At 43.7% G+C, this 26,410-nt stretch overlaps 2 protein-coding genes across 3 annotated transcripts; one reads left to right on the forward strand and one right to left on the reverse strand.

Moving 5' to 3' along the window:
- Positions 1–1,291: 1,291 nt before the first annotated feature.
- On the reverse strand, positions 1,292–24,600 carry slc45a2 (solute carrier family 45 member 2). 2 transcript variants are annotated; one of them, XM_061801013.1, is made up of 8 exons: positions 21,849–24,599; positions 20,830–21,006; positions 18,861–19,201; positions 18,350–18,493; positions 16,431–16,554; positions 15,039–15,244; positions 8,501–8,722; positions 1,292–1,900 (listed from the first exon to the last, which is right to left on the reverse strand). In XM_061801013.1, exons 1-7 carry the CDS (start codon positions 22,315–22,317, stop codon positions 8,501–8,503), a joined length of 1,683 nt encoding a protein of 560 aa, XP_061656997.1. In that variant the 5' UTR covers positions 22,318–24,599; the 3' UTR covers positions 1,292–1,900. The 2 variants fall into 2 exon arrangements, with proteins under 2 accessions (XP_061656997.1, XP_061656998.1); XM_061801014.1 differs by lacking the exon at positions 1,292–1,900 and having other exon boundaries at positions 8,589–8,722; positions 15,039–15,114; positions 15,206–15,244; positions 21,849–24,600.
- On the forward strand, positions 3,260–4,495 carry rxfp3 (relaxin family peptide receptor 3). Its single transcript, XM_061802046.1, has one exon. It carries the CDS (start codon positions 3,260–3,262, stop codon positions 4,493–4,495), a length of 1,236 nt encoding a protein of 411 aa, XP_061658030.1.
- Positions 24,601–26,410: the final 1,810 nt, after the last annotated feature.

Here is a 26,410-nt window from a genome sequence, read left to right on the forward strand (position 1 = left end):
CCAGATATTGTCCGGAACACTGGAACTGGAACACACGGTACTTGTTGAAGTCCTACTGACGGTTATTCCCTGTTGCGAGCCGCCAACTGTGAATTGCTGCGCCGCAAAAATCAAAATTTTCCATCATTTCACTTCATCTACAGCACCTTCGTGTGTATCCTTTGACCTGCACAAGGATCTCGTTATTTCTCAACATTAGCAATGCAAAAGGTCCTTGGCAACCAACAAGATGTTCGACTAAAATATTCACACTTTACCTTACCGCAACCCTAAACTTGAACCCAAACGCCAAGCCTGTCAAAGTCCCTGTCCCATAAATCTAAAGTCGAATATTAAACAATAACCTTAAATGCAGGTTGAATATTTTGTAAAACCGTTGGTAGTTTCTATTTAAGTGTTACACCACATGTCATGTTTGTTTGCGGGTGGGTGAAAAATTGTGGACTCTAAAATCCAGAGGAAGAGGACAAGGAGGACTTGTTAGCGTATATTTGGACCCAGGCAGCATCTGGTGCCGAACAAATCAACCAGTGTGTGACGGAGGAGAAAGTGGTCTGCTGCTCGGGACGTCAGCTTGCATTTATTTAAGTCTAATTTGCTTCCATTCAACTGTATATGTCATATTTTTATTTGAACTCTCACGAAATAGATAAAACGGCACAAATGACGTCTGCAGTGTTTTTCACCGACATGCCAGCAGATTGTGTGCCAAGCCGACGAAGTGGTTACAGTGTTGAGTTGGTATGTTGGAATATTAACGGCAGCAATTAGCAGCGTCATGCCACAAATTCCTGCACGCTTGGCAGCAACGTTTCATATTTCCACCACAATATTGGCATTTAAAGGTGATCCCACACCCCGTCAAATCATGCACGTCAGGTTCATGGAAGACTCGAAACTGGCCATAATGGACCCTTCCGATGGCGATCTTGAGCTTAGCCATGTCCCGCAAGCTTCCAAAATGGCGATTGAACAAAACAGGTTTGAAGTGGATTCTCTATCGCGTATTCCAGATGATATTGCGATATGTTTTTGCCAAATGCGTCAGACTTGTCCAAGAGACCTCTTCAGAGAGGTCTCAACTATTTCACGCAATGATATGTACACGGAATTAAGATTTTGGACGGAGCAGGACGCAACGTCAGCGTTCCAGCGAAATTTTGGCGATCGATGCAAAAACGTTTGACGCCTCACAAACTTCATATTGTATTTATTCATAACCCTAACCCGAAAGCACTGACAATAACGAAATCAAACTCAGAGAAGATGCTTGTTCACTTACCTTCGAACATGCAGCCTTGTGTTTGTTGATATTGTCCACATTTAGTTGTACGTGCGCTCTTACTCCATCGTAGACACTTCGTCAACTGTGTTTTAAGACTTTGGAAAATTAATCACCTTGTAACCTAGCAGGATATCTTTCATCAGAATTGCACGTTCTAAGGACCAGTTTCTTCGTAACATTAACTTTTCCAAGCGCACACTAGTGACAACCAGCATTGCTTGTGGGACAATACGGCGAGAGGGGCGTGTCAAGCCAGGGGGTTAGGACAATGCGGCTATCTGATTGGCTATTATTGTACGAGTGATTGACAGGTCGGAAAGGTCCATTGTCCACATGTGTCACGTGATTGGCTGGCAACACGTCCAGGGTGTAAATAAGAGTAACAACAAATTATTGATCCTATTTGGGTCTGATTTCAATGTATACTTACACCAAAGGAACAAAAATCCACGTTGATTTGATAAAGGATTAATCGGTGACCTCCTTGCTACACAATGAGCGCTGACCTAATTCCAGGTGACCCGCGCGTGTCACCGCCGGGCCTGCGGAATGCTGAGTTTCTTTACCAGGGGTGTTGTCTGCTGCAGCTCTGATAAGCATGCCAGATAGCGGGCCCTGCGACACACACAAACAGACATTTCATTGTGTGCGCGTGTGTGTATCAATAAGAAAAAAATAAATACAAAATTAGCAATGCGATTTCTGAAAGCAACTTCCAGGAAGTAGTCACACCGAGGCCGCCAAATAGACAAACTCTGGAATGTGCTGTGATACTTATTTTTGTTTCGTGTTGTATTTTACGACGGCAGAAATAAGACAAGCATGCGGGTCCAACGATGCAGCTCTGCTTACCTTTTAGCTGTGACACAGCAGGGATGTCCGCTGTCTCTGCACAATAGTGACCCTCCCCTGCTTGACAATATTTCAGGCGGCATAGATGAGCGGCCAAACTCATGACGTCGCTTGAATTTGTCTCTCGATCTTCACCCAGGCTAGCTTCCAAATCATTAGCAGAGACACTCAGTGTGATGGTGGTAATTATGTAAATTAATAAGCCTGGCTCGCTTCGCAGACACATTTACTCAGTTGTTGGAATTCACAATTAACGGGTGGGAAGGCACTCCAGAGTCCAATATACAAACGTGGAGAACATTTCCACCATGACGACCCCTTTAGGCACACGATACTGACCGCTAGAGGTCAGCAAAGAGCCCCATACAAACAGCCATGGGTCATTCCTGCATTATTTTTCTCCTCTTCCAAGGGATTTCTTTTCCTTTTGTTGCTCCCTCTTGATGAGCAACACAGAATAAATATAGCAGAAAGATCAACATTGAAATCTGCATTTTTTAATATGATTTTTTTAGATGTCCTTCATGTAACTATTAAAAATTTTATCCATCACGAATATATTTTAAATAGCATCTAATCCGCCACGACACTAAAAGCTACATGACTCAGTATAAAAGTCATGAAGCTAACTGCCCTGAGCAAGGACCTAAGGTAAATCATATTTTCTATTACATTATTATTACAATGTCACTCAAACTAATGCAACATTTGTACTTGATTTTTTTTTAAAAACTGTATTCATGTTATTTTCTAGGAGTTTGATTTTACGAGCGTACTCACCGAGCGAACGGAACTCCTTTCAAGAAAATCAATACTCGAGGAAATGATACCTGGTAATCGTACTCGAGTATTTGTACTTAGTTCCCTTGTGCGCACCACGCAAGGTTTCACGCCAATTCGGTTCCATTGGTTGATTCTGCATTACGCATGAGTCAAGGCACGCACGTGGGGGGGGGGACGTATTTTACTGTATGTCCCCGTTGGGGGGGGGGGGTCCGATCGCCGCGTCAAGGCGATTTTTGGAGCTTTTGGGGGATGACAGGACTCGTTTAGCTCCTTTTTTTGGGGGGGGGGGCGCGCGTGGAGGTAGAGCAGTTTGACCTCTCAGCGTGTCGGAGTACGATGTCCGGGGAATCGGTCGAGGAGGGCTCGGGGTGGAGCTCGAACGGGAGCGCCAACGCCACCCCCGCCGCCAACCGCTCCTGCGACCCGGAGCTCCGCGCCGCCGAGGCGGGCTCGGACGGCGCCGCGGCGGTGCGCATCGTCATCTCGGCGGTGTACGCGCTGGTGTGCGCGCTGGGCCTGGTGGGCAACTTGCTGGTGCTCTACCTGATGAAGAGCAAGCGCGCGTGGAAGAAGTCCCCCATCAACCTGTTCGTCACCAGCCTGGCGCTGACCGACTTCCAGTTCGTGCTGACGCTGCCGTTCTGGGCGGTGGAGAACGCGCTGGACTTCACGTGGCTCTTCGGGCGCCTCATGTGCAAGACGGTGTCCTACGTGACGGCCATGAACATGTACGCCAGCGTCTTCTTCCTGACCGCCATGAGCGTGGCGCGCTACACCTCGCTGGCGTCGGCGCTGCACGGCCGCCGCCGGCGCCGTCGCGGGGGCGGCGGCCCGCGGCGGCCGCTCCCCGTCCCGCGATGCGGCGCGGCGCGCTGCGTGGCCGCCTCCATCTGGCTGGCGGCCGCCTGCGCGGCGCTCCCGCACGCCGTCTTCTCCACCACGGTGCGCGTGTCCGGCGAGGAGGACCTGTGCTTGGTGAAGTTCCCGGAGAGCGAGGGCGCCAGCGCGCAGCTGTGGTTGGGACTGTACCACGCGCAGAAGGTCCTGCTGGGCTTCGTGGCCCCCCTCGCCATCATCACCGCGTGCTACCTGCTCCTCTTGCGCTTCGTGGCGGCCGGCGACGACGCCAACGCGCCGAGCGCCAAGAGACGCGCCAAGGTGACCAAGTCGGTCACCATCGTGGTGCTCTCCTTCTTCCTGTGCTGGCTTCCCAACCAGGCGCTGACGGCGTGGGGCATCCTCATCAAGCTCAACGTGGTGCACTTCACCTACGAGTACTACACCACGCAGGTGTACGTGTTCCCGGTCTCCGTGTGCCTGGCGCACTCCAACAGTTGCCTCAACCCGGTGCTCTACTGCCTGATGCGCCGCGAGTTCCGCAAGGCGCTCAAGAAACTCTTCCGCAGGATCGCCTCGCCCGCCTTCGCCACCGTCATCAGGCCAATCGCCCGCTCCACCAAGCCCGAGGCGGACGAGCGGGGACGGGTCGGGCACGCGCGGCCGTCGCCCCGGGGGGCGCCCCCGCAGGGGCCCGCCGCGGTGCTCTTCTGCCCACCGGGGGCGGCCACGTAAATAACTCATCATCATCATCATCAGCAGCAGCAGCAGCAGCATCGCTCACGAGGGGGACTACAGATCAGTCCGGGTGCAAAACCACTTAACTCGAAGTAAAAATCTTTGCGTCAAAAGCTGGATCAACTCTTATACTGGGAAAAAAAAATGTTGCGTGTAAATCAAAATAGCACTGCATTACTGCACACCAAAATGAAACAGAAAATACAACGACCTGTACGTACTGTAATATTTGTGTGTCGGTGTGTCCCTTTGAGACATCGGGAGCTGCAATCGTGAGCTGTGGTCCACAACGGTTTCTTGTGAGTGTTCTTATTATATTTGACTGTTCGTCCTGTTCAATAAATGGCTGAAAGTGCACCAATGGCAGTGGCTCTCCTTACAGCACCACTTTGATATTAAAAACTACACCAGTGGATGATTTAACAAGATAAATGAACACTAGATAAGAAAAAAAAAACATTCATTTTCATGAACCAATTTGATGAAAAAAATCAATACAAGACTGTAGAACAGTTCTTTTCCTTTCGGCTTGTCCCGATTAGGGATGGCCACAGCGTGTCATCTTTTTCCATCTAAGCCCATCTCGTGCATCTTCCTCCATCTTCAGCACCCTTCTACCATCATACTCACCCTCTCGGCTCTGGATCTGTCCAAACCATCGGAGTCTGCTCTCTCGAACCTTGTCTCCAAAACACATAGAACACCAGACACCTCCCGCCAACTGTTCCACCCGGCTCGGACCCGTTTCTTCACTCCCTTATCCATTGCTCTGGATTGTTGACCCCAAGTATTTGAAGTCATCCACCCTCGCCATCTCTTCTCCCCGAACTTTCACTCCTGCTCCTCCGCCCCTCACATTCAAGCACATTTATTCTGTTCTACTTCGGGTAATCTTCATGTGCGTGCCTCCATCTTTCTGATTATTCCTCCGCCTGTTCCCTGCAGATCACAATATCATCTGCGAACATCGTAGTCCAAGGGGATTCCACTCTAACCTCATCTGTCAGCCTATCCATTACTACCGCAAACAGGCAGGGGCTCAGCGCGGATCCCCGATGCAGTCCCATTTCCACCTTGAATTCTTCTGACCCAGAATAATGATAATAATAATCATAATAATAATGTGGAATAGAGGAATTTTTATATAATCTTGGGAGATGAAATTGATTTGATCAAGAAAGACATTTTAGGCCACAAAATGGCTACATGAACGATGCTCTTATCACAGCAAATGAAAACGCTCGGAGGGCAGGACGCTTTGCCCAGGCCCCCCCGAGGAAGAGAAGTCTCACGGGTGACGATGTGACTTTGAAGTTGGGTCGGATTTTCCGTTGCGGAAGGAAGGAATGAATGTGGTATTTCATTAGAGAGAACGATTAACGTCATCTTTCTAATCTCCTGTCATTCAGAATTCATGCAGACGGTGCTTCAGATGTGGGGGAGATGTTAAAGAATACATGAATTGGAAATGCACAAGAAGGCGAGAATAAAAGAAGTTCTTCAGAGTCGAACTCCAGTGTTACCTTTGCCCAATTTCGCTCTTCACCTCCGAGTCTTTAATGTGTTTGAGATTTGAGCTTTTTCAAAAAAAAAAATTAATGAAGAACCTGACCCGTCTCTACTCTTTTCATAGCTTTTGAAATTTACTTTGGCTTGCTCGTCGCAACATTTGGCAAGGAAGCGGAGAGTTCATCGAGCGGGTGATGGGGGGGGGGATCGGCTCGCAGCCAATCACTGCGATCAGATAGTTGACATTTTTTTAATGGTTATTAAGCCTCACTGGACACATCATTAGGCACACCTGCACGCTATAATCATAATATACTTATGTTTATGAAGACAGAGGTTGATAATTGTTTTCTTTAAAGGGGGTATTGTTCTCCATATCTCTTTCTTTGAAAAAAGGTAAAAAAAGAGGAAAAAACATAGCCTTAGTGAGTACATCTTTCTATTATGGTGTGGAAAAGTTCTGTCAAAAAAGTTCTTATAATGTTTCACTAAAGGGAAAATGTACAAGTATAATTTAAAAAAAAAAGTAATCACAATTTTATTGAAATTGCTATGGGGAAATGTGGCCTTGTAAGAAACGCACAAAGATTTTGACAATTAAAAAAAAAAGGAGTAAAAGTAAAAATGTGATTAAAAACTCATTTTTGCAAGTAGAAATCCCTGATATACTGGATTAAAAGATTTTGAAATACAAGGAAAAGTAGCATGACAATAGCGGCGAAGAGGTTATAAAAAATGTGATGAAAAATACATTTTTACTTGATTAAATCCAAAATATTATGGGGTAAAAAAAATTGTAATATGAGAAAAAATACATAGGTATGAAGTAACTCGAAAAGGGGAAATGAAGAAAAATTATGATTTCAATATTTTTTTGAGAATACATTCATATTGTAATAAACTAATACTGCAAAAAAGACTTCAAATTATGACAAATGAATTTAAAAAGGGACAACAGTTGCCAGATTATGGATCATGATTTCACAAAAATATTTCTTTTAGGGTGAGGTGACTGTCAAGGCTGAGTGACAATATTACAAAATAGATATATAAAAAGGAGAACATTTTCAAATTATTAGTAGAAAAATGATCTGAATAGGAAAAAAGGCTCCATTATGGAGGATAAAGGATAGGGATAAAAACATAGTTATGTCATAATTTGGAAAAAAAAAATTAAGGTCTGATTTAAGAACCTTGAATTAACAATCATTAAAAATGTTCCATTAACAACAGCAGTATGATTAGATTTTTGTATCGGCATAAGAGAAAAAGCCAAATTCTATACTGACTGGTGAGACGAGTATAAAAAGATGCAGACGACCTTCAAAATAAAGGTCCAAAAGGTTTTCACTTTATGCTTGAACACATTTTTGATTAAAGAAAAAAAAAAAAAGGCATTCTGCCTTGTGTTGGAGAAAAAGCCAGAGACAAAAATGTGTCTAGACGCATCACAAAAGAAAGCAGGAGCATAAAAAGGCGCATTTAGACCAAAAATGTACACGGCTTGGGTTTTTCCATCACTTTGATGAACAATTCATCACTCATTTTGCACAAATAAAGTTGTAGTAGTATGCGGGTGTAAAAAAGGCTTGAATTATGAAAAAAATTCTCGATTTTATGAGAAGGTTATAACATTTATATTATGGTAATATTGCAAGACTACATTTATAAAAATGAAGGACAACATTAGTATTATATAGCAAATGTGAAATAGTTTTACAACAATAAAGTCAGAATTTTTGAGGGCGGGGGTTTCAGGGTAGAAAAAAAAATCCCATGTAAAGCAAAAAAGTAATTCTATTTTTATGAAAGATGTGGTCATTATGAACTAGGTAGAAAAATGTTTCATAAAATAAGAAAGAAGGAAATAAGTGATAAAATTTCAGGAAAAAGTCCCGATTTTACAAGAATAAAGATTACGCTGAGAAAAAATTTGTTCAATGATGGAAAAAAAATTCCAATTTTATAAAAATGAAGTTAGAAAATAAATAAAGGCTATTAAAAAAAGAATAAAGTTACAAAAATATTATTTTAAGAGAACTGTGTTTTTTATGAGGAAATAAATTCCAATTTCATTTATTTTAAGTTGGATTTTTAAAAAAAAGATGTGACAAGAATTTTATGACAATTTTACGATACAAATTTATAAGAATAAATTATTACAATTATTTATATAAGCAAAAGAAGTAAAATGAAAAGAAAGTCAATTTTATGAGAGCAGTCATACTATCATGTAATTTTATTTCGGGGGGAAAAAAAGTTGTAAATGTATTTTTTCTGAATTGTATTTTTTTAGTTTTCACACCATAAAGTAGTTGAACAACAGCGCCCCTGCTGGCCACAGCTAAACGGCGCACACCAAATGCGACTCGATGACCGATCTGCGATTTCTGACCGATGAATTAACGAGAGACCCATCATAAATACTCCTTAATTTTACCCATACAATATCTTCTTTATTCATATATTACAAATATGGCGAAAGGTGCTCACTCATTCCACGTATCTGATGAAGAGCGCGATGAAGACGCAGCCCAGCAGGGACACGGTGGAGGCGGAGAGGACCACCACCACCACGCTGCCCACCGCGTTGACCAGGGTGCCCAGGCCGGCCCCCACCAGGATCTGGGCCAGCTGCACCATGCAGGTGAGGGCTGCGCAGTCTACGCCCGTCCCCCGCGCCGCCTCGCCGCCGCCACGACGATTCATTTCCTCCTGCGTGGGTGAGCAGCGGGGTGGATAGAATCAGAACACAACAGCCTGACAGCTTTGTTGTCGTTTTCTTCGGCGCACTGCGGAAAACAACCGTTTGGCCTCGGGGGAACAAAAGCGCACTCTGTCGATGTTTAATCGCAGAGCGTGCGTATTGTTTTCCCGTCTTTTCCAAAACTTCCCTCAGACTCCCCCCAGTCAAGACGATACTAACTGGCGTAATAAATTCAATAACGGCGAGACGTTCTCATTTTTGTTCCTTGCCGGAGTAGTCCTCCCCCCCCCCCCCCCCCTTTTCAACTTGATTTTTGAATCCCCTCGAAAAAAAAAAAAAGTTTCAAAAGCGTCGTGAGAAATGTGTCATCGTGAACCTTCGTCACATTCATCGAGTTTATTGGACAAAAAAATAATGATGGCTGCCTTGAAGTTATCACGGCAGTACTTTGAGCGCGTTGGTGTCGCAGGTGTGAGGCTACTACGACTTGACGAGCGTGGCTAGCATCTTTAGCTTTTAGTGAGCGGCAACAAATCCAGTGGACAAAGTATAAATACTTCGGTCAAATGAGTACAAATGCTTTGTTACTGTACTTAAACCTTAAAATGTTGCGTCAAATTTGACCCACCGTCTACAAAACTGCGGTTTGTTCGTAAATGAGTTAAGTTCTATGCTATGGAAGTAAATAAGTTCCACCAGGATTTGAATTTGAAATGCTACAGAAAACAGGATTTGAATTTGAAAATGTAAAGTGAGCACATTTTTAATAGTTGTATTTCAGTGTAACTTTGAAATGTTAATAGTTCAAATGGCTACAATTCGCTGTCTGAAATTCACCGTCTGTTGCACCAGGCAGGGTTACTTCAGGTCAGAACCGAACACCCAGCCAATCGCAGTTAAGCTTTCTGAGTCACGTGTTGTCACATACTAAGAAAGCGTAACTGGATTGGCTGGGGGTTCGGTTCTGACCTGAAGTAACCCTGCCTGGTGCCACAGACGGTGAATTTTAGACAGAGAATTGTAGCAACTATTGAAAATGTGATCACTTAACATTTTAAATTCAAATCCTGCCGGCACTGTTTTTACTTCCATATATGCCAGGGGTATCAAACTCATTTTTTGTCGCGGGCCGCATTGTAGTTCCAGTTTCCCTCAGAGGGCCGTTATGACCCTGAAATCATAAAAATCTCTGACCGCCTAATCATATTTACACGTGGAATTTATGAAGTAGTTTTGGAATCATAAATCAAGGGAAGGGTTTTTCAACGATTGTTGATGTTTGGCAACACAAAAATGCTTACAATATGGCAACATTATCATTTAGGACATGACAATAGGAAATGTTGGTGCAGATTGTAGAAAAAGCCGTGGAAGTTGTTACACATGATTTGCCTTCGCGGGCCACATAAAATCACGTGGCGGGCTGGATCTGGCCCCCGGACCTCTAGTTTTACACCTGTGATGTATGCCATCTTAGAGTGCTTGTTTTTCCAGTTTTTGCGAACAAATGAAAAGAGGGTCGAATCAAGGAAAATAGCAACAATGGTGGGAATCTTGAAACTGTACATGCAAGAATTTTACCGTAATTCCCGGCCTACAGAGCACACCTGGTTATAAGCCTCGCCCAGTACATTTGGAAAGGAAATACCATTTGGTACATACATACGCCGCACCTGTGTAAAAGCTGCAAGTGGCCACATTGAAACACGAGATATTTACAAAGAAAGACGGTACACAGAGAGTTTAACGCTAATGCTAGCGCCGCGGCGCTAACGCTAGCACCACACTAATGCTAGCGAAACGCTAACGTTAGCGCCACTCTAACAGAGCCAGTTTAAAAAAAAAAACATACCGGTAAAAATCACTGAGACACGGCAGTAACACGCGAGCGGAGCATTAACAGGGCCGGACCGGTAAAAGTCACTTCCTCGGCACATATAATCCAACGGTCTCAGTCTAGCACAGCGCGAAGAGGGCCGGTTAAAATAAAAATGACCAAAATATCACTGAGACACACCAGCTAACAGGGCCGGTAAAAGTCACTTTCTCGGCACATATATTCCACCGGTCTCACTCTTACCTTTTCCGCTCGAGTGCCCCCTTGCAGCCGCCAGAAAAAAAAATGCACAAATTAGCCGCATCACTGCATAAACCGCAGGGTTGAAAGTGTGTGAAAAAAGTCGCGGCTTATATGCCAGAAATTATGGTATTTTATTTTGTTAAAATGGGATAGCGGGAACAGTTTTTGAGTGGGAGAATGAAGTGCCTGTGTTGCCACCACATTTGCACGTTCCTGCAGAAATATGATACTGACGGTCTTTAAAAGGTTACATATGCGCGTATTTTATATTGTACATGGGGATTTTTAAACCAGTCCCGAGAACTGTCTGTACACTCGCATAACCTGAAGAATATTTGAGGGCATAGCACACTTTTTCAAGTTAATTAATTTACTTTTAGTGAAACCATTTTCAATAAAGGTAGGCTGATTAAGATTATCATCTTTGTTTTCTTTCCAATCTATGACAGCATTTTTGTGTGATGAAAATAATCAAGATGATAATAGGATGAAAGTCACTGAGGGATATATTTTTAATGCTTTTATTTTTATTTAGGTATAGCAAGATAATAATCATGTATTACTGTAAGCTACAAAACTAATTGGTAATTTAATTGCATGTATTTTATTCCGGCATCGCCGTCATTCATTGATTAACCCTGCAAGACCATAAACAACAGCAAAGAGATAAGCAGGAATGTTGCTATAGCAACACTTTTCATAAAGCAACATGGATAGCTGGTGGCCTTTTAGTGCTTTTTTTTTTTCCTGATGTCAAATAATCATGATTACAAATGAAATGTAGATATGAAATGTTTGGACCTCTCTCAGTGCTGTGTACATCTTGACCTCTGAGCGCGAGTGTGGTGCACGCAATGAGATACACACTTGCAGTAACAACGAAAATAGAAGAAGTCACAATCGAATATCGTTGGAATATATGACAGAATTATTACACATTATTGCCTATTTCTGATTATATGGCACTTGTGTACCAACATTCATTATTAAAAAGATGTAAGTGCCAGTTCAACACAAGTCCTGTACTAATTTCCGTTAGCTTGTCGATGTTGTTTTTTCGTCGGTGTGTAGCTCTCAGCTAGCGATTTTTGTGAACAAAAATGAAAGAAACAAAGTCGCTGATGTATTTGAACTTCAATAAGTGAAATTCTATTTTTTTACGCGTTCAGTTTTACGGCGAGCTTTAACTCGAGTGTAAAAAAAAATCACGAAGTAAGCAACATTTTACCTCTACCCGTCGCTACAATGTTAGCATTTTAGCATCCCGTTGTTTTGATTACGTGGGATCTGCATGCCGTCCTTGGGTTGATGGATAAAAGCTGGAGAGGAGTATAGGATGGACTCCTTGTATAAGAGTGCAAAAACCGGACACAGATTTTAACGAGAATCAAAGAAGTTGACATGCATGATTTGCCTTCGCGGGCCACATAAAAGTCATGTGGCGGGCCGGATCTGGGCCCCGAGCCTTGAGTTTGACACCTTTATTATAGCTCAAGTTCGATGATCAATGATCCACCCATTTTGGATCTCATAGATCAGGACACCCATAATATTTTATTCATTGCCCAAAAATGTCACAAGGACAGTGATTTCAAACGGTCATTTGAAAGTGGCTTTGACGTTCAAAGTCGATCGCATTCAATCGACAAAGCGGATTGACGTCAATTTTATATCGTGTCACGGACTCCTTTTGACCCGTGTTATGCATAAAACAGTAGAAGAAAAATTGATAAAAGACAAAAGAATGGATTCTAATGGAAGGGGGATTTAACAGCTGATCCTTCATAATTTGTGCGTATGAATTGGTTAGGGTTAGAGGAGATTCTAAGCTTGTTCATACAGTTAGAACTCATTCAAATAAGACCATATTGATGAATTATTGATTTGTGCATCAAATACGTGTACGCACAATTTAAGCACAAATTTGTCCAAACGCGTTCTTTGTGAATGAGACAACTACAAAGAGTTGAAAAAAAGAACAAAATATTTTGCTCATTTCTGTAGGTCACTTCAGATTTTATAGTGTAGCTACATGTGCTTCTGTGTTTTACCTGTGGATAATAAATCATATTTAGACAGGAAATGGACACGTTCTTTGTAAAGAGTAGGGGATGGAAGGAAAAAAATGCATTTGGTCAATCCTGCGGACGGTACATGGCGAGATCTTAGTATCTGAAAAGTGCTTCTGACACTGCCTTATAATTTAATGTGCCCACGCATGACACCTTTTTTAAGCTTCCCCTAGAGTGTTTGGGTGAATTATTAGGTTAAAAAAAAAAAAGAAAATGACCGTATTGAGGATTTTTTTTTTTTAGTGGTAGCTTGAGTCGGCAAATGGAGTTACCCAAGTCTACACCGTCTGGAGGACAGGATAAGGAAGGGGGAAAAACTACCGTTATTCCCAGCCTACGAGCGACGCGACTTTTTTCGCACGCTTTCAACCCTGCGGTTTATGCGGTGATGCGGCTAATTTGTGCATTTTTTTCCTAACGGCTGCAAGAGGGGCACTCGAGTGGAAAACGCTAGCACTTTGCTAACGCTAACAGGGCTGGTTAAAATAAAACTTACCGGTAAATATCACTGAGACATGCCAGTAACACAGCAGCAACACGCTAGCACAGCGCTAATGCTAGCGCAGCGCTAACAGGGCTGGTAAAAGTCACTTCCTCGGCACATATTTTCCTCCGGTCTCATTCTTACCTGCGCTAGAGCTAGGGCGCACTCGAGCAGAAAAGGTAAGACACTAGCGCTGGGGTAGCGTTAAACTTTGTGTGTACCGTCTTTTGTGTTTGAATGTGGGTTTCAATGTGGGCACTTGCAGCTTTTACACAGCTGCGGCGTATGTATGTACTTTCCTTTACAAATGTACTCGGTGAGGCTCATAACCAGGTGCGCTCTGTAGGCCGGGAATTACGATACTTTCAAGAGAGTCTGGGACTGTGTGGTTCCCACATGAAACAATTTGATTAAAAAAAAAAAAAATCTATGACTAAAAGTTATGTGCAACAACAACAACAACAACAAAAAATTTGGTCTGAAGGGAATTTAGAGCCCGAAGGGTAAATAAGATTAAATTATTAATGTGCCGACTAGAATGACTTCTGAGGATGAGCGGAAGACAACGCAACTGAGGAGAATGCGAGAAGCCTGCACATCCCTTGAAGCACGCCATTGGGAAAGACGCCGTCTGCCACCAGTTTCCATGGATACTGTGACACTAATTACGGATGTCAGAAGGATGACAGTCAGCAGTCAGTCATCTCATGGTAGAAAACAGTTGCCAGGGCAGGCGCTGTCCTCCAAACAAATCCAAAAACACGGGTGTAATTGGGAGCCAGGAGCACCAAGCGACCCCCCCTCGTTTGCGGCCATTACTCACTCTTTGTAGAATGCGGGTGAGTCCTGTAAAATCTCTTAGGTGACCTCGGTATGAAACTAGCAGGCGTGACTGAGAACCGGCATTAAGAATGAATTTTGACTGTGTTTTAAAAAGTTTAAAAATATTTTTAAAGAACTTAAATATGATCTCGCTTGATCTGGGATTTTCACCGATCACGGGGTTGGTCTTAAACATATCCTCAGCTGGTTCAGTATATGACGTAATTGTGTAAAAAAAAAAAAAAAAAAAAAAAAGGACAGTACAGAGATGCCTCGGTTCTCGACCACAATCCGTTCCAGAAGTGATTTGTTCGAAAACCGAATCGATGTTTCCCATTACAATAAATGGAAAAAGAAATAATGCGTTCCAAACCTAAAAAAATATGAATTTTTCAAGCATTTTTTTTAGCTTTTCCTAATAATAAACTACATAGTAGAAATACATGTGTAGTTGAAATACTTGATATAATAAAATAATTTAAGAAATATATTTATTTTTTGCTTAAAATGTATGCTTTAGTAGTAGAGTATGCTAGGCTTATCTGTAGCGACTCAGCCTCCAGCCTTGTAAAGTTTTTTTATTAACAAAAGTGCAGAATAACTTTAAACTAGCAACTTGCCTTTTTTGGAGCCATGATTTGGGGTTAATAGGGTGGTCCTTGATTAGAAGAAAAACAACAGTCACTACCGGGACACGTCTCTGTACAGAAGCTGCGTTATACACAAAAAAACAAAAGTGCGCTGGTTGCGCCGCGCGGATTCTGTCATTTCCGTTTTTTTTTCGGGGGGCGTTCGAATAGACAATAACAAAACGCTGTACACTTTACTTTACTGTATAGTGTATACAAAACATATACCGGACGTACCTCCTCCTCGCGCTGGTACTCTGCGATGAGGTTGAACGGGATGGTGTAGAGCGTGCTGGACATGACGCCAAAGACGCTACACAGGACAAGGGTGGCGATGACGTTCGGGAAAAGGCCGATGAGGCCGGTGCCGAGGCCGAACACGAAGTAGCCCATGAAGTACAAACCCTTCAGGCCCAAGTAGGGCAGCAGGGAGCGCTGCACGTCTGTTAAAAAAAAAAAAAATAAAATAAAAGGAAACAGAATTAGTTACAAAACAATTCCCCACTCGAGAGAAAAACAAACGCCCAGCACCAAATTGAAGACCAGAGAGGGCGTTGATCTCTGCCGAGGATTAAGCATGTGTCACCGGCAAAATCGATACGCCAACGGATACCAGATTGAATCTTAACGGCTAAAAGTGGCGAACTGTGAAGGAAATCCATGACAGAACACAACAAATTACACACCGATCGGACGAGGGTTGGCGCTGACAGTGTTTCCTCGCCAAGACACGTAATTGCAGAATTTTGTGGGAACCGATCCTCTGTTATTTGCTGATGTGTTAGTTCTGGAATGCCGTTAGATGCCACAAGATGGTGCCAAACCCGCTTAATATCTCATAGCGAAGGACTGTTTTACTTTCCTTTCCATAATACAGAACAAAGCAACAACAATGGCGACAGAAATGGACGTAAATGACCAAATGATATGTTTAATTACGCTGCAAAATTGATCGAAAAGGCGGCGATGGCGGTGCTGTGTGGAGCTGGGAGGAACGGCGCGTACGCCATCACAGCATGTGACTAAGCGCGCCCAATCACGAGAGATGAGCCCCGTGGCTTTCCCCGTGTGCAACTTTTTTTTTGATCAGGCTACGCACAAACTATGTCAAAGTGCGGGCAAGAGCTTCTATATATTAGACAGGGTTTTGGCTTACTCTGTGCTTCTTTTTTTCAGGGTTTTTGTGTAGCTCGCTGCTGCAACGCTTTCTCATGCTGCGCTTCTTTTTCAAGCTTTTGTCCCGCTTTCAGTCTGCACAGCTATTTGATGGTGACAACGAACACGGCTCAACGAGGACCCCGCGGTGGGAGCAGTCCGTCGGCCGAACGGCGATCAAAATGAGAGTAATGAGTAGCGCCGCGAAGCCTTACTCCTGGGAAACAACTCTGCCATCCCTTTTATTATTTCAGACTTGATAGGCTGTTCGGGGATGTGCGAGCTGGCCCCAGGGAGCGTTACATTTGCGTGCATCTCATCAAGTGCATTGAGTCGGATAACCGGGACGCCCAGGCTTAACATTTTATCCAGCAGTCCCCCCCCGCACAGCATGCTCCCTTCACCGCCGAGATAATAACGTCCGCACGAGGCCAGGTAAAAAGGTCTCTTTAATCACACACGCGGCGCACTTACAGGAGAAAAGAGCTGAAGACACGGCGTTGATGCATAAGCCCCAGCAGCCAATTTCCACGCCGCGCTCGTACGTGACGTAGGCCGTGGAGTTGTGCTCGGCGTACGGGTTCCCTTTGTAGACGATCTGCAAAGAAGGAATAAGTAGATGCCATTTGTGGGTATCAAAGTCTGGTTTGATGCCTTCCCGCTGCGGTTTCGCCACGCGTTCCCTGTTAATGAGACCGGTTTTTGAGTCAGCGAGGAGCTCCGGCCTTTATACGTGCACCTGCGTGGTAAAGAGCCCAAGGTGGGGGAGAAAGACCCCACATTGTGAAGCACCACATTCTTTGGTTGGCGTGGGAGGATATATCACAATCTAAACCTTTGTTATACCAATGATTAACGCAACTCACCAGCAGGATGGTCACGCAGAACGACAGAGAACCATTGTTAGTGAACTATACGAGTGAATAAAAGCATAAAGAGTATGATAAGTTTGCCTCTGAAGGAGACCTGGAATGCATTTTAAAAAAGGATGCTTCAAAACAGAGCTGTATTTCTTGTCAAATGTGAGTCAATTTAGCGTCACCAATCTGCTACTACAGTGTAGAAAATAAGTATTTGAACACGCTGCTATATTGCAACTTTTTCGGGTCATTGTCATGTTGAAAGACCCAGCCATGACCCATCTTCAATGCTCTGACTGAGGAAGAGAGGTTATTCCCCAAAATCTCACAATATGTTGGCGTGGTCATCCTCTTCTTAATACAGTGCAGTCGTCCTGTCCCATGTGCAGAAAACACCCCCAAAGCATGATGCTAAAACCCCCATGCTTCACAGTAGGGATGGTGTTCTTGGGATGGAACCCATCCTTCGTCTTCCTCCAAACAGTTAGTGGAATTATGACCAAAAAGTCCAATTTTGGTCTCATCTGACCACAAAACCTTCTCACATGACTCTTCTGTATCTAAATGGTCACTGACAAACTTTAGAGGAGCCTTGAGATGTGCTGGTTTAAGTAGGGGAACCTTCCGTGCCATCCATGATTTCAAACTATGAGGTCTTAGTGTATTACCAACAGTCACCTTGGAAACGGTGGTCCCAGCTCTTTTCAGGTCATTCACCAAGTCCTGTCATGTAGTCCTGGGCTGATTCCTCACCTTTCTAAGGATCATTGAGACCCCACGAGGTGATATCTTGCTCCACTCCGATTGAGATTGACTGTCATTGTTTAGCTTCTTCCATTTTCTAATGATTGCTCCAACAGTGGACCTTTTTCACCAAGCTGCAATTTCTCTGTCACCCTTTCCAACCGTGTGGAGTTGTACAATTTTGTCTTTGGTGTCTTTGGACAGCTCTTTGGTCTTGGCCATGTTACAAGTTTGAGTCTTACTGATTGTATTGGGGGGGACAGGTGTCTTTATTCACGGAACGACCTCATACAGGTGGATCTGATTCAGGATAATACATGGAGTGGAGGTGGACTTTTAAAGGCGGACTAACAGGTCTTTGAGGGTCAGAATTCTAGCTGATAGAGAGGTGTTCAAATCCTTATTTGCAGCTGTATCACACAAATAAATTGTTAAAAAAAAAATCATACATTGTGATTTCTGGATTTGCATCAGACCCCTCTATGATTTCTAAGTGGGAGAACTTGCAATATAGCAGGGTGTTCAAATACTTATTTTCTTCACTATAAATGCAGTATGTAATTTTCATTTGCAAGGTAATTTGGTCTTTGCCCGAGAAACTATCCTAAAATAGGCGCATTACACCAAAATAGCTGACCTCCTGTCTTTTCTGGTGAAAACTTAAATTCTTCTCACTCATCTGTAGCACACGAGCTCTTCGGACTAACACGGAAGAAGCCCCTGTAGCCCTTAAAACACTGAGCCGCCTCGTGACCACAAGCACACTGCTTTACCAAAGACATTCCTCACCTGTCCCATGAAGTCGGTGAAGAAGAGCATGTTGCAGAGGAACGCCGTCCACCCCAGCAGGTGACTGATGCAAAGGAAGCGGTAGTGGTTGGGCATGCTGATGATGGCTTTCAGCAGCGACTTCAGCGTCATCCTCTCACGGGCCTACGGAACAAAGGCACACGCAAACCTGAAGTCAAGGGTGTTAGAAAGTTGTAGTACACACATTTAAAAAGCATAAAACATACAATTTCATGGTAATTCTACAGTTATGTCAACATTTTGTACATCTGTTTTTGAAGATAATGATTTGTCTTGGAGTTGTCTGGTTTTGCGATGAAATCAAATCAAAAATTTCTTTGAAATGCTTTTTCAAACAATTGTTATCCTCTACCCTCTTAATTGCTTCATTTATACCAACTTAAAAATAGCCGAAATATAAATTAGTACCTATCCGGGTTATATAGGTATAGGTATTTAAAAAAAAAAAAAAAAAACAGTCTGCTTTCCATACAGCCAGGGAACAATGTACCTCCTTGTTGGGCTGTTTGGCCTCCCCAAGAGCGGAGAAGGACCTCGTCCTGATGTCCGGTACGGGCAGCAGCGGAGGGTCCTTGGCTTCTTTGCCGAGGGTTCCGTAGCTGTTCCGCTGGGACACCAGCTGCCTCAAGGCGCTGAGGGCCGAGGGTCCTCGGGCCGCCACCTTGTCCAGGGGCTGCTCGGGAATGCTGAAGAGGTGCACGGTGAGGAAGACGCTCCAGGTGAGCGCCGAGAAGAAGTAGATGACCTGGTACTCGGAGCCCAGCAGCTGGCCCAGGACGGTGTGACCCCAGTCCATCGCGCCCACCAGGTAGCCGAACGCTCCGCCCAGACCTGGAAGAGACCACTGGATGCTTCATTGCTCAACAGCTGGTTTATAAGTTATAACTACGCCGTAGTAAACGGAACACTTCTCTATGAAATGTTAACATCAGAATGAAAATACCGACGAAATACTGCCAAAATGCTGCCTGAAATCGGAATGTTGTCGTTATTATAAACGCCAAATTTTATGAAAACAGATAGCAATGCCGTATTCCGCTATGACAGCTGTGACTAATTTCATGACAAGCGTTGCCAATAGATGCTAGCGGCCGGTCTTGAACACAGCCTCGCCTCGAGTCAAGTGGTATCCCCCCACCAAATTTCACCTTTCACAAAAATGACAATTTCATCTGAAAAAACTCCCATCCCTGCATCTTACACAATAGAGATCAATAAATATCAACAAATAACTACAGTGTCAAAAAAACATCCTAATCACATTCGATGAAGCACAGGCAATGTGTGTGTCACGGTTATCCCAAGTGAGCCTCTTGCCAGTTATTAATGTCGAACGATACCTCCCAAAAATGGACAACAGAAATCAAGCAATTGACTACAAATAATTCACAGTGTGGAGACGGGGGAAAAAAAACAACTTTACAGCACATTTGAATCAATCTATTGACAGTTTTGCATGACAAACCCCATTTTGCACAAATACTGTTGAAGTAAACTAGAAGCAATAAACAATAAGACTTTAGTACTTCATGGTAACTGCCGCCATTGTGTAATATATGAGGTTTAAAGGTGCAGTAATGTTATGTTACATAATGAAGTTATGGTCCTTTACAGTACACGCATCCATTCCTCCTACTGGCGCCTCCTATTTTACCTCACCCTGCATTAAAAAAAAAAAAAGTCATGTGCCCGTGAGGCGTCCAAGGCTTGCTCAGCCCAGACGCATGACTGCAGCACATGACCGCGAGATTACCGCCGGGCTGGGTCAGACCCTCACCTCACCAGAAGCCCGCAAACCTAAACATTATTCGCATTTCTCTCTCTCTCACAACGACATTCCGGGAGCCCTGGCTTGGGAATTCATTGCAAAGTAATTTCCCATAAACTATTATGGTCCAGCGGTCCCGCAACCTTTTTGAGGATAAGGGGATCAGAAAATGGATGGATGCATATTCCGTGTAATAAAGTGCATACCAACAGGATATAAAAAATCTCCACAGCCCCTCTTGAAAATATTTTTCACAAGGATTTGCACAGGTGATATGCCACATTTCTGGTTAGGGGGGAAAATTTTTGAAATTATTTATCTTGGAATAGTTTAAAAAAAAATTACTACTCCCTACCTTACTATTTAAAAGCTGTCAAATACCATTGACGGTATCATCACATAAATCTGACATCCCCGTGTGGAGAAAAGTACAGCAAAAGTAGAGATGCCCTTTTCAAATAAAGGAATTCTAATAAGAATCATATATAAACAATATTAAGAATATTTATGTAATCAAAAGGTTTCGTGAAATTTAAAGTAAATTGAATATTATTTTATGTTGCGTTTCGCCTTATTTTCCAACTCACAAGGTTGTTCAGCTCATTAATAAGTCCAGCAAGAAAAAAAAAATTCAAATCAAACCAAATTTAGAATTAATAAAGCCAACATGTACTGAGGACGCAGGCCTTACCCGTGAGCAGGGCATGGTAGTGAAGGCCTCGCTCCTTGTCCTGGTAGGAGCACACGTCGAACAGGTAGGCCTTGATGGGCCCGTCGATGAAGTCGGCGGCAAAGTCAAACAGCACCACGCCAAGCATCACCACCGCGATCGCCCACGTCTGCCGCGCCGACCTGTCGGCGATCAAAGCTGAAAAAAAAAAAAAAAAGAAAAAAAAAAATCAGCACAATTTGGGTTGCCAAGTGTTGTTACTGATGAGTAATAAATGAGTAGTAAACGAGTAATAGTATGTACTGTATTGGTTGTAAGGGGCGTGGCCTAAACACTGACGTCAAGAGCTGATGTGTAGTTGGCCTGTGTCTGCATGTGAGTTGTGGCCAACAGCACTAAAATATGTTATGAATCCACTTTTATGAGAGGAAACATCCAGTGGTCCTATTAATGCATTCATTCAAGATCAAGAAACATTCAAAACGTGATGAAATGTAATTCAATACTTTGAAAACGCAATTGAAATAGTTATACTAATATTAGATTTGAGATAGCCCAACTTGTCATTGGTTATTATGTCTGCCTCGCAGTTCTGAAGATCCGGGTTCAAATCCAGCCTGCCCTTTGTGGAGTTTGGGTGTTCCACCGCTGCTGGTTTTGTCTGCTTTCTTCCAAAATCCCCAAAACGTGCATGGGAGGTTAATTGAAGACTCGAAATTGGTGCGAACTGTCGTTTATGCGTGTCTCGGTTGTCACTGGCGACCAGTTCTGGGTGTACCCGCTATCGCCCAGTGTCAGCTGGGATAGGCACAAGCACCCCTGTGACTACACTGAGAAAGAGCAATCCGCAAAATTGGTTAAAAACAAAAATCACGTTCGCTTAATTGAAGAGTACGTTTCTGTCAATGGTCGTCAGAGAGGTCGGGAAGAAGTACGACCTACGCGAAGGCGGAAAGATCAGGTCAAAGCGCCATCCGACATCGGAGCTGCAACACCGCGAACAACACAGGAACTCTCATTTCCTCGCCTGATTTCCTTACCCGAGATGACCAGATCGCCGTTGAGGAAGAGGGTGAGGCCCACCAGCATGAGGAGGCCCAGTGTCAGGATGTAGGGCCTCCGGCGCCCCCACGGCGAGCGGCAGTGGTCGCTGGCCGAGCCGATGACGGGTTGGAGCAGGAAGCCCAGGATGGGGCTGATCAGCCACACCAGGCTGTACATGCTGCGCGGCAGGCCCACGCTGAGCAGCACGGGCGTGACGAACGCCCCCTCCACCGCGTAGCAGAATTCCCTTCCGAACATGACCAGACCGTGGAGGATCAGGCGGCCCAGCGAGCGCTTGGGGGGCTCCGCTGCCCCGAAGACGGAGCCCTCCGCGCTGTCCACGAAGTAGTCTTTGGAGCCGCTCAAGTTCTTTGAATCCCGGTACGAGGAACCCGCGCATTTGGCGGGCTCGGGCACCCGGCAAGGCTGGGGCCTGGCGGACTGGTCCTCGGATAAAAGGGTCATGTTTGGAGGGGAAGTATCGGTGGACTAAAAAGTCGAAAGAGCCGCTCCTTGCATTGATGCTAAATCCTCTCTACTACTGCATAGCCGAGTGCAAGTTCCCCACAGCTTTAGCCCTCATGTGAGTCCTTGCCGGCCCGTCTGGAAAGCGCTGACTTGTGCTCCGGGAAGGGAGGGAAAGGGAGAGGAGGAGAGACGTTCGTTGTATTTACGAGATTATCAAAGGGTCCCTTCCCCTCATTGGGTAAAGCGAAGACCTGGGGCTGCTCACGGGAACGTTTGCTGCCTCACATGCATGAGAGTATGTGAGGCGGTATTCATAAAATCCCAACAAACGCTGATCCGATGCCAGGAAGTCACAATGTTACAAATACCGTACTGCATGTCAAGAAATGGAGGGATTCGACTTTTTAAAACAGCCTTTCCCAAACTTTTGAAGCCACTTACCATCTTCCAAAGCCTTGGCAGAGCTGGTCCCCCCGCAAAAAAAGCAATTTCATAGGTAATAACGCCAACGTGACCGAAAAGCCAACATCGTCGTTATACTTGTGGCGAAGTCCCCAAACATCAGCCGCAAGCGCGGACATGCCTCCATCGAGGTAAATGCAGGAAGCAGCAGGATGTCATGCTCGCAACCTTTCATTGAAGTGTCACAAAAGTGGCAAGAAATGCTGAAATTTAAAAAAAGAAACATTCCCAAACATATGAAGGCCCCGCAAAAAGGTCACGTCTAATATGCAAATATGACACAACAATATATGATTGTTTTGCAATGTTAAAGTTGACATCTGCTGGAAACAGAGAACGCCTCAAACCGGAGAAATGCGGATACAACGAAGCGGAAGATGATGAAAAAAAAAAATTAACGAAACGAGAGGCGGTCAAAGATTCGAAAGTGAAGAATTTTCATACTTTCTGCTCCTTTCTTCGCTTGAGGATGATTGTTGTCAAAGTTAAGACCTGGGGCGGATCATGAGAACGCAATCGTAAAATTCCTTAGAATGTCACAAAGTCATGATAGTTAATTTTGATTGAGGTTTTGTAACTAATATTAAAAAAAAAAATTATTATGCCTTTTTCAGAGATGCCACCACACCCCTCAACACTATCATTAATGTTTAATGTTTTATCACGTTTAAACAGGACATCGCTCACAGAAGTATCTGCGAACAACAGTATGGTTTCATGCCTAGAAAGAGTACCACATGTGCATTATTTGCCTTGAGGATGCTCGTGGAAAAGTACGGAGAAGGCCAAAAGGAGCTACATTGTGTTTTTGTAGACCTCGAGAAAGCCTTTGACAGAAGTACCAAGAGAGGAACTGTGGTACTGCATGCGTAAGTCCGGTGTGGCGGACAATTATGTTAGAATAGTACAGGACATCTGTGAGGAAAGCCGAACAGCGGTGAGATGTGCCGTACGTGTGTCAGAAGAATTTAAGGTGGAGGTGGGACTGCATCAGGGATCCGAGCTGAGCCCCTTCCTGTTTGCGGTAGTTATGGATAGGTTGACAGATGAGGTTAGACTGGAATCCACTTGGACCGCGATGTTCGCAGATGATATTGTGTTCCATGTGACGGAAAGGTCTCTGCTAGGATGAAGGGCAAAGTCTATAAAACAGCGGTGAGGCCGGCCATGATGTACGGATTACAGACGGTGGCACTGAAGAGACAACAGAAAGCGGAACTGGAGGTAGCAGAAATGAAGATGTGGAGGTTCTCGCTCGGAGTGAGCAGGTTGGATAGGATTAGAAATGAGCTCATTAGAGGGACCGCTAAAGTTGGATGTTTCGGAGACAAGGTTCGAGAGAGCAGACTTCGATGGTTTGGACAAGTCCAGAGGCGAGAGAGTGAGTATATTGGGAGAAGGATGGTAAGGATAGAGCTGTCAAGGAAGAGAAGGCAAGAGGAAGACCAAAGAAAGGATTGATGGATGTGGTGAGGGAGGACATGTAGGCTGTGGGTGTTCGTGAGGAAAATTCACGAGATAGGCTTAGATGGAAAAAGATGGCACGCTGTGGCGACCCCTAATCGAGACAAGCCGAAAGGAAAAGAAGAAGAAGCTTAGTCGGACATTTTGAATATCTTATTGCCAACTTTTGGGAAAGCACTATTTATTAAGTTCACTTTTAGGGAGGTTAAGACAAAAGCTTACAATAAACACCTACTACTACCAAATAATTTGTACTTGTGTGTGTGTGTGTGTGGGGGGGGTGAGGTACTATGAAAAGTTTTAGGGGCATTTCAGCCCCCCTAAAAAGCCTTAGCGATGACCCTTCATCACGGTACTTTGCCTTTTATTAATGTCCTTTCTACACAGTACTTGAATAGCGCATTTTTCCTCATAGGCATCGCTGGAGGGTTATTATTGTTATATCACATTTATGAAGCATGACCAGGTACGCTGGTCTACGGATCCCTAAAGGGACATTGAAAAAAAAAAAACATATTGAAAAAAAAAACTTGTTTTTCTCATTGTAATGAGTAAGTTTCTCATTGTAATGAGTAAGTTACTCATTACAATGAGAAAAACAAGTACGTTTTTTTTTTTCAATAAGTTTTTTTTTTCCAATGTCCCTTCAGGGGCTCCGTACTGGTCGTAACAATATACAATAAAAACTGCATAAAACGTATTTAGTGGACATTTATGTTTAAAACCATCATTCAGTATTAGGCGTGTGCTTCTGATCTTTAATTATATGTATTTATTGTACTTCTCTGTCCATTTTTTCCCCTTGTTTGAGCATTATTCTAGTGGCATCTAATAATATTGGAGAAACTGCGTTTATGATAACAGCATTGGGGATTTTCTCATATTTCAGACATTTGAGGTGATGATGTTGAAAATGAATTTCATCAATCACTGAGGGACGGATCGAGTTTGTCACTGTTACATGATTGTACGTTGAGCTGTTTCTGATGCTTCGGGGCTTAAGGAGAGAATAAAAGATAGCTTACATAAAAAAAAAAAAAAATGAATGTTTATGCAGCGTGCGTCAGCAAATCCTCGTGCGATTGATTTTTATCTGTAGTCCCTTCAGGTTTTAAGTATGGGAGTCAGGCTCTTTCAGACAAGAAAAACCTCGCAGCATCTTCTCTCACCCTCCAATCATTACTACGTGCTTGCTAATTTGCTATTTTAAAGTCATTCATTCCTGATTGGTTTTGCATAAAAAGTATGATGAGGTGCAAAACTAATCACTGAAATGACAAATGCAAGAATAGTGATGAACGTCCACGCTGGGATACTCAACCTACATGCGATGAAGAAACGAACATACAGTGATGCCTCGGTTCTCGACCACAATCCGTTCCAGAAAACGGTTTGAAAAGTGAATTGTTCGAAAACCAAATCGATGTTTTCCATTAGAATGAATGGAAAAAGAAATAATACGTTCCAAGCCTAAAAAATTGGGCTTTTTAAAGCATTTTTATTTAGCTTTCCTGATAATAAACTGCATAGTAGAAATACATGTATAGTTGAAATACTTATATATATATAATAAAATAATTTAAGAAATATATTCATTTTTTGCTTAAAATGTATGCTTTAGTAGTAGAGTACGCTAGGCTGGGAGCGCATTGCTGGATCTGTAGCGACTCGGCCCCCAGCCTTATAAACTTTTTTTTTTTATTAGCAAAAGTGCAGAATAACTTTAAACAAGCAACTTGGCTTCTTTGAAGCCATGATTGGGGGCTAATACGGTAGTCCTCGATAACAAGAAAAATAACAGTCACTACCGGGACACGTCTCTGTACAGAGGCTGCGTTATACAGAATAACAAAAGTGCGCTGATTGTGCCGCGCGTTATGTCATTTACGTTTTTTTTTTTCCGGGTGGCGTTCGAATTGACAGTAACAAAGCGCGTCGTGGGTGGGTCAGGTGCTTGTGCCGCGCGCAATGATATTTTCAGGGTTTTTTTGGGGTAGGGGGGGTGCGTTCGAATTGACGATAAAGCGCGTCGTGGGTGGGTAAGCCGGTCTGGCCGCGTGCAATACGTTTTTTTCCGGGTTTTGTCAGGGGCGTACGAGTACCCATTTTCATTCGAAAACAGAAACAAAAAAATCTCTAAATTTTCTTTCGAAAACCGATTTGT

This window comes from Syngnathoides biaculeatus, chromosome 17 (assembly GCF_019802595.1).
Source record: "Syngnathoides biaculeatus isolate LvHL_M chromosome 17, ASM1980259v1, whole genome shotgun sequence".
In the NCBI taxonomy this organism is placed as follows: domain Eukaryota; kingdom Metazoa; phylum Chordata; class Actinopteri; order Syngnathiformes; family Syngnathidae; genus Syngnathoides; species Syngnathoides biaculeatus.

Coding starts and splice junctions, on each gene's coding strand:
- slc45a2 (XM_061801013.1), bottom strand. CDS start 22,317: ATGACCCTTTTATCCGAGGACCAGTCCGCCAGGCCCCAGCCTTGCCGG. Junction 19,202..20,829: donor CTACCATGCCCTGCTCACGG/GTAAGGCCTGCG, acceptor GGTCTCTTCCAG/GTCTGGGCGGAGCGTTCGGC. Junction 18,494..18,860: donor CCAAACAGCCCAACAAGGAG/GTACATTGTTCC, acceptor TTTGTTCCGTAG/GCCCGTGAGAGGATGACGCT.
- rxfp3 (XM_061802046.1), top strand. CDS start 3,260: ATGTCCGGGGAATCGGTCGAGGAGGGCTCGGGGTGGAGCTCGAACGGG.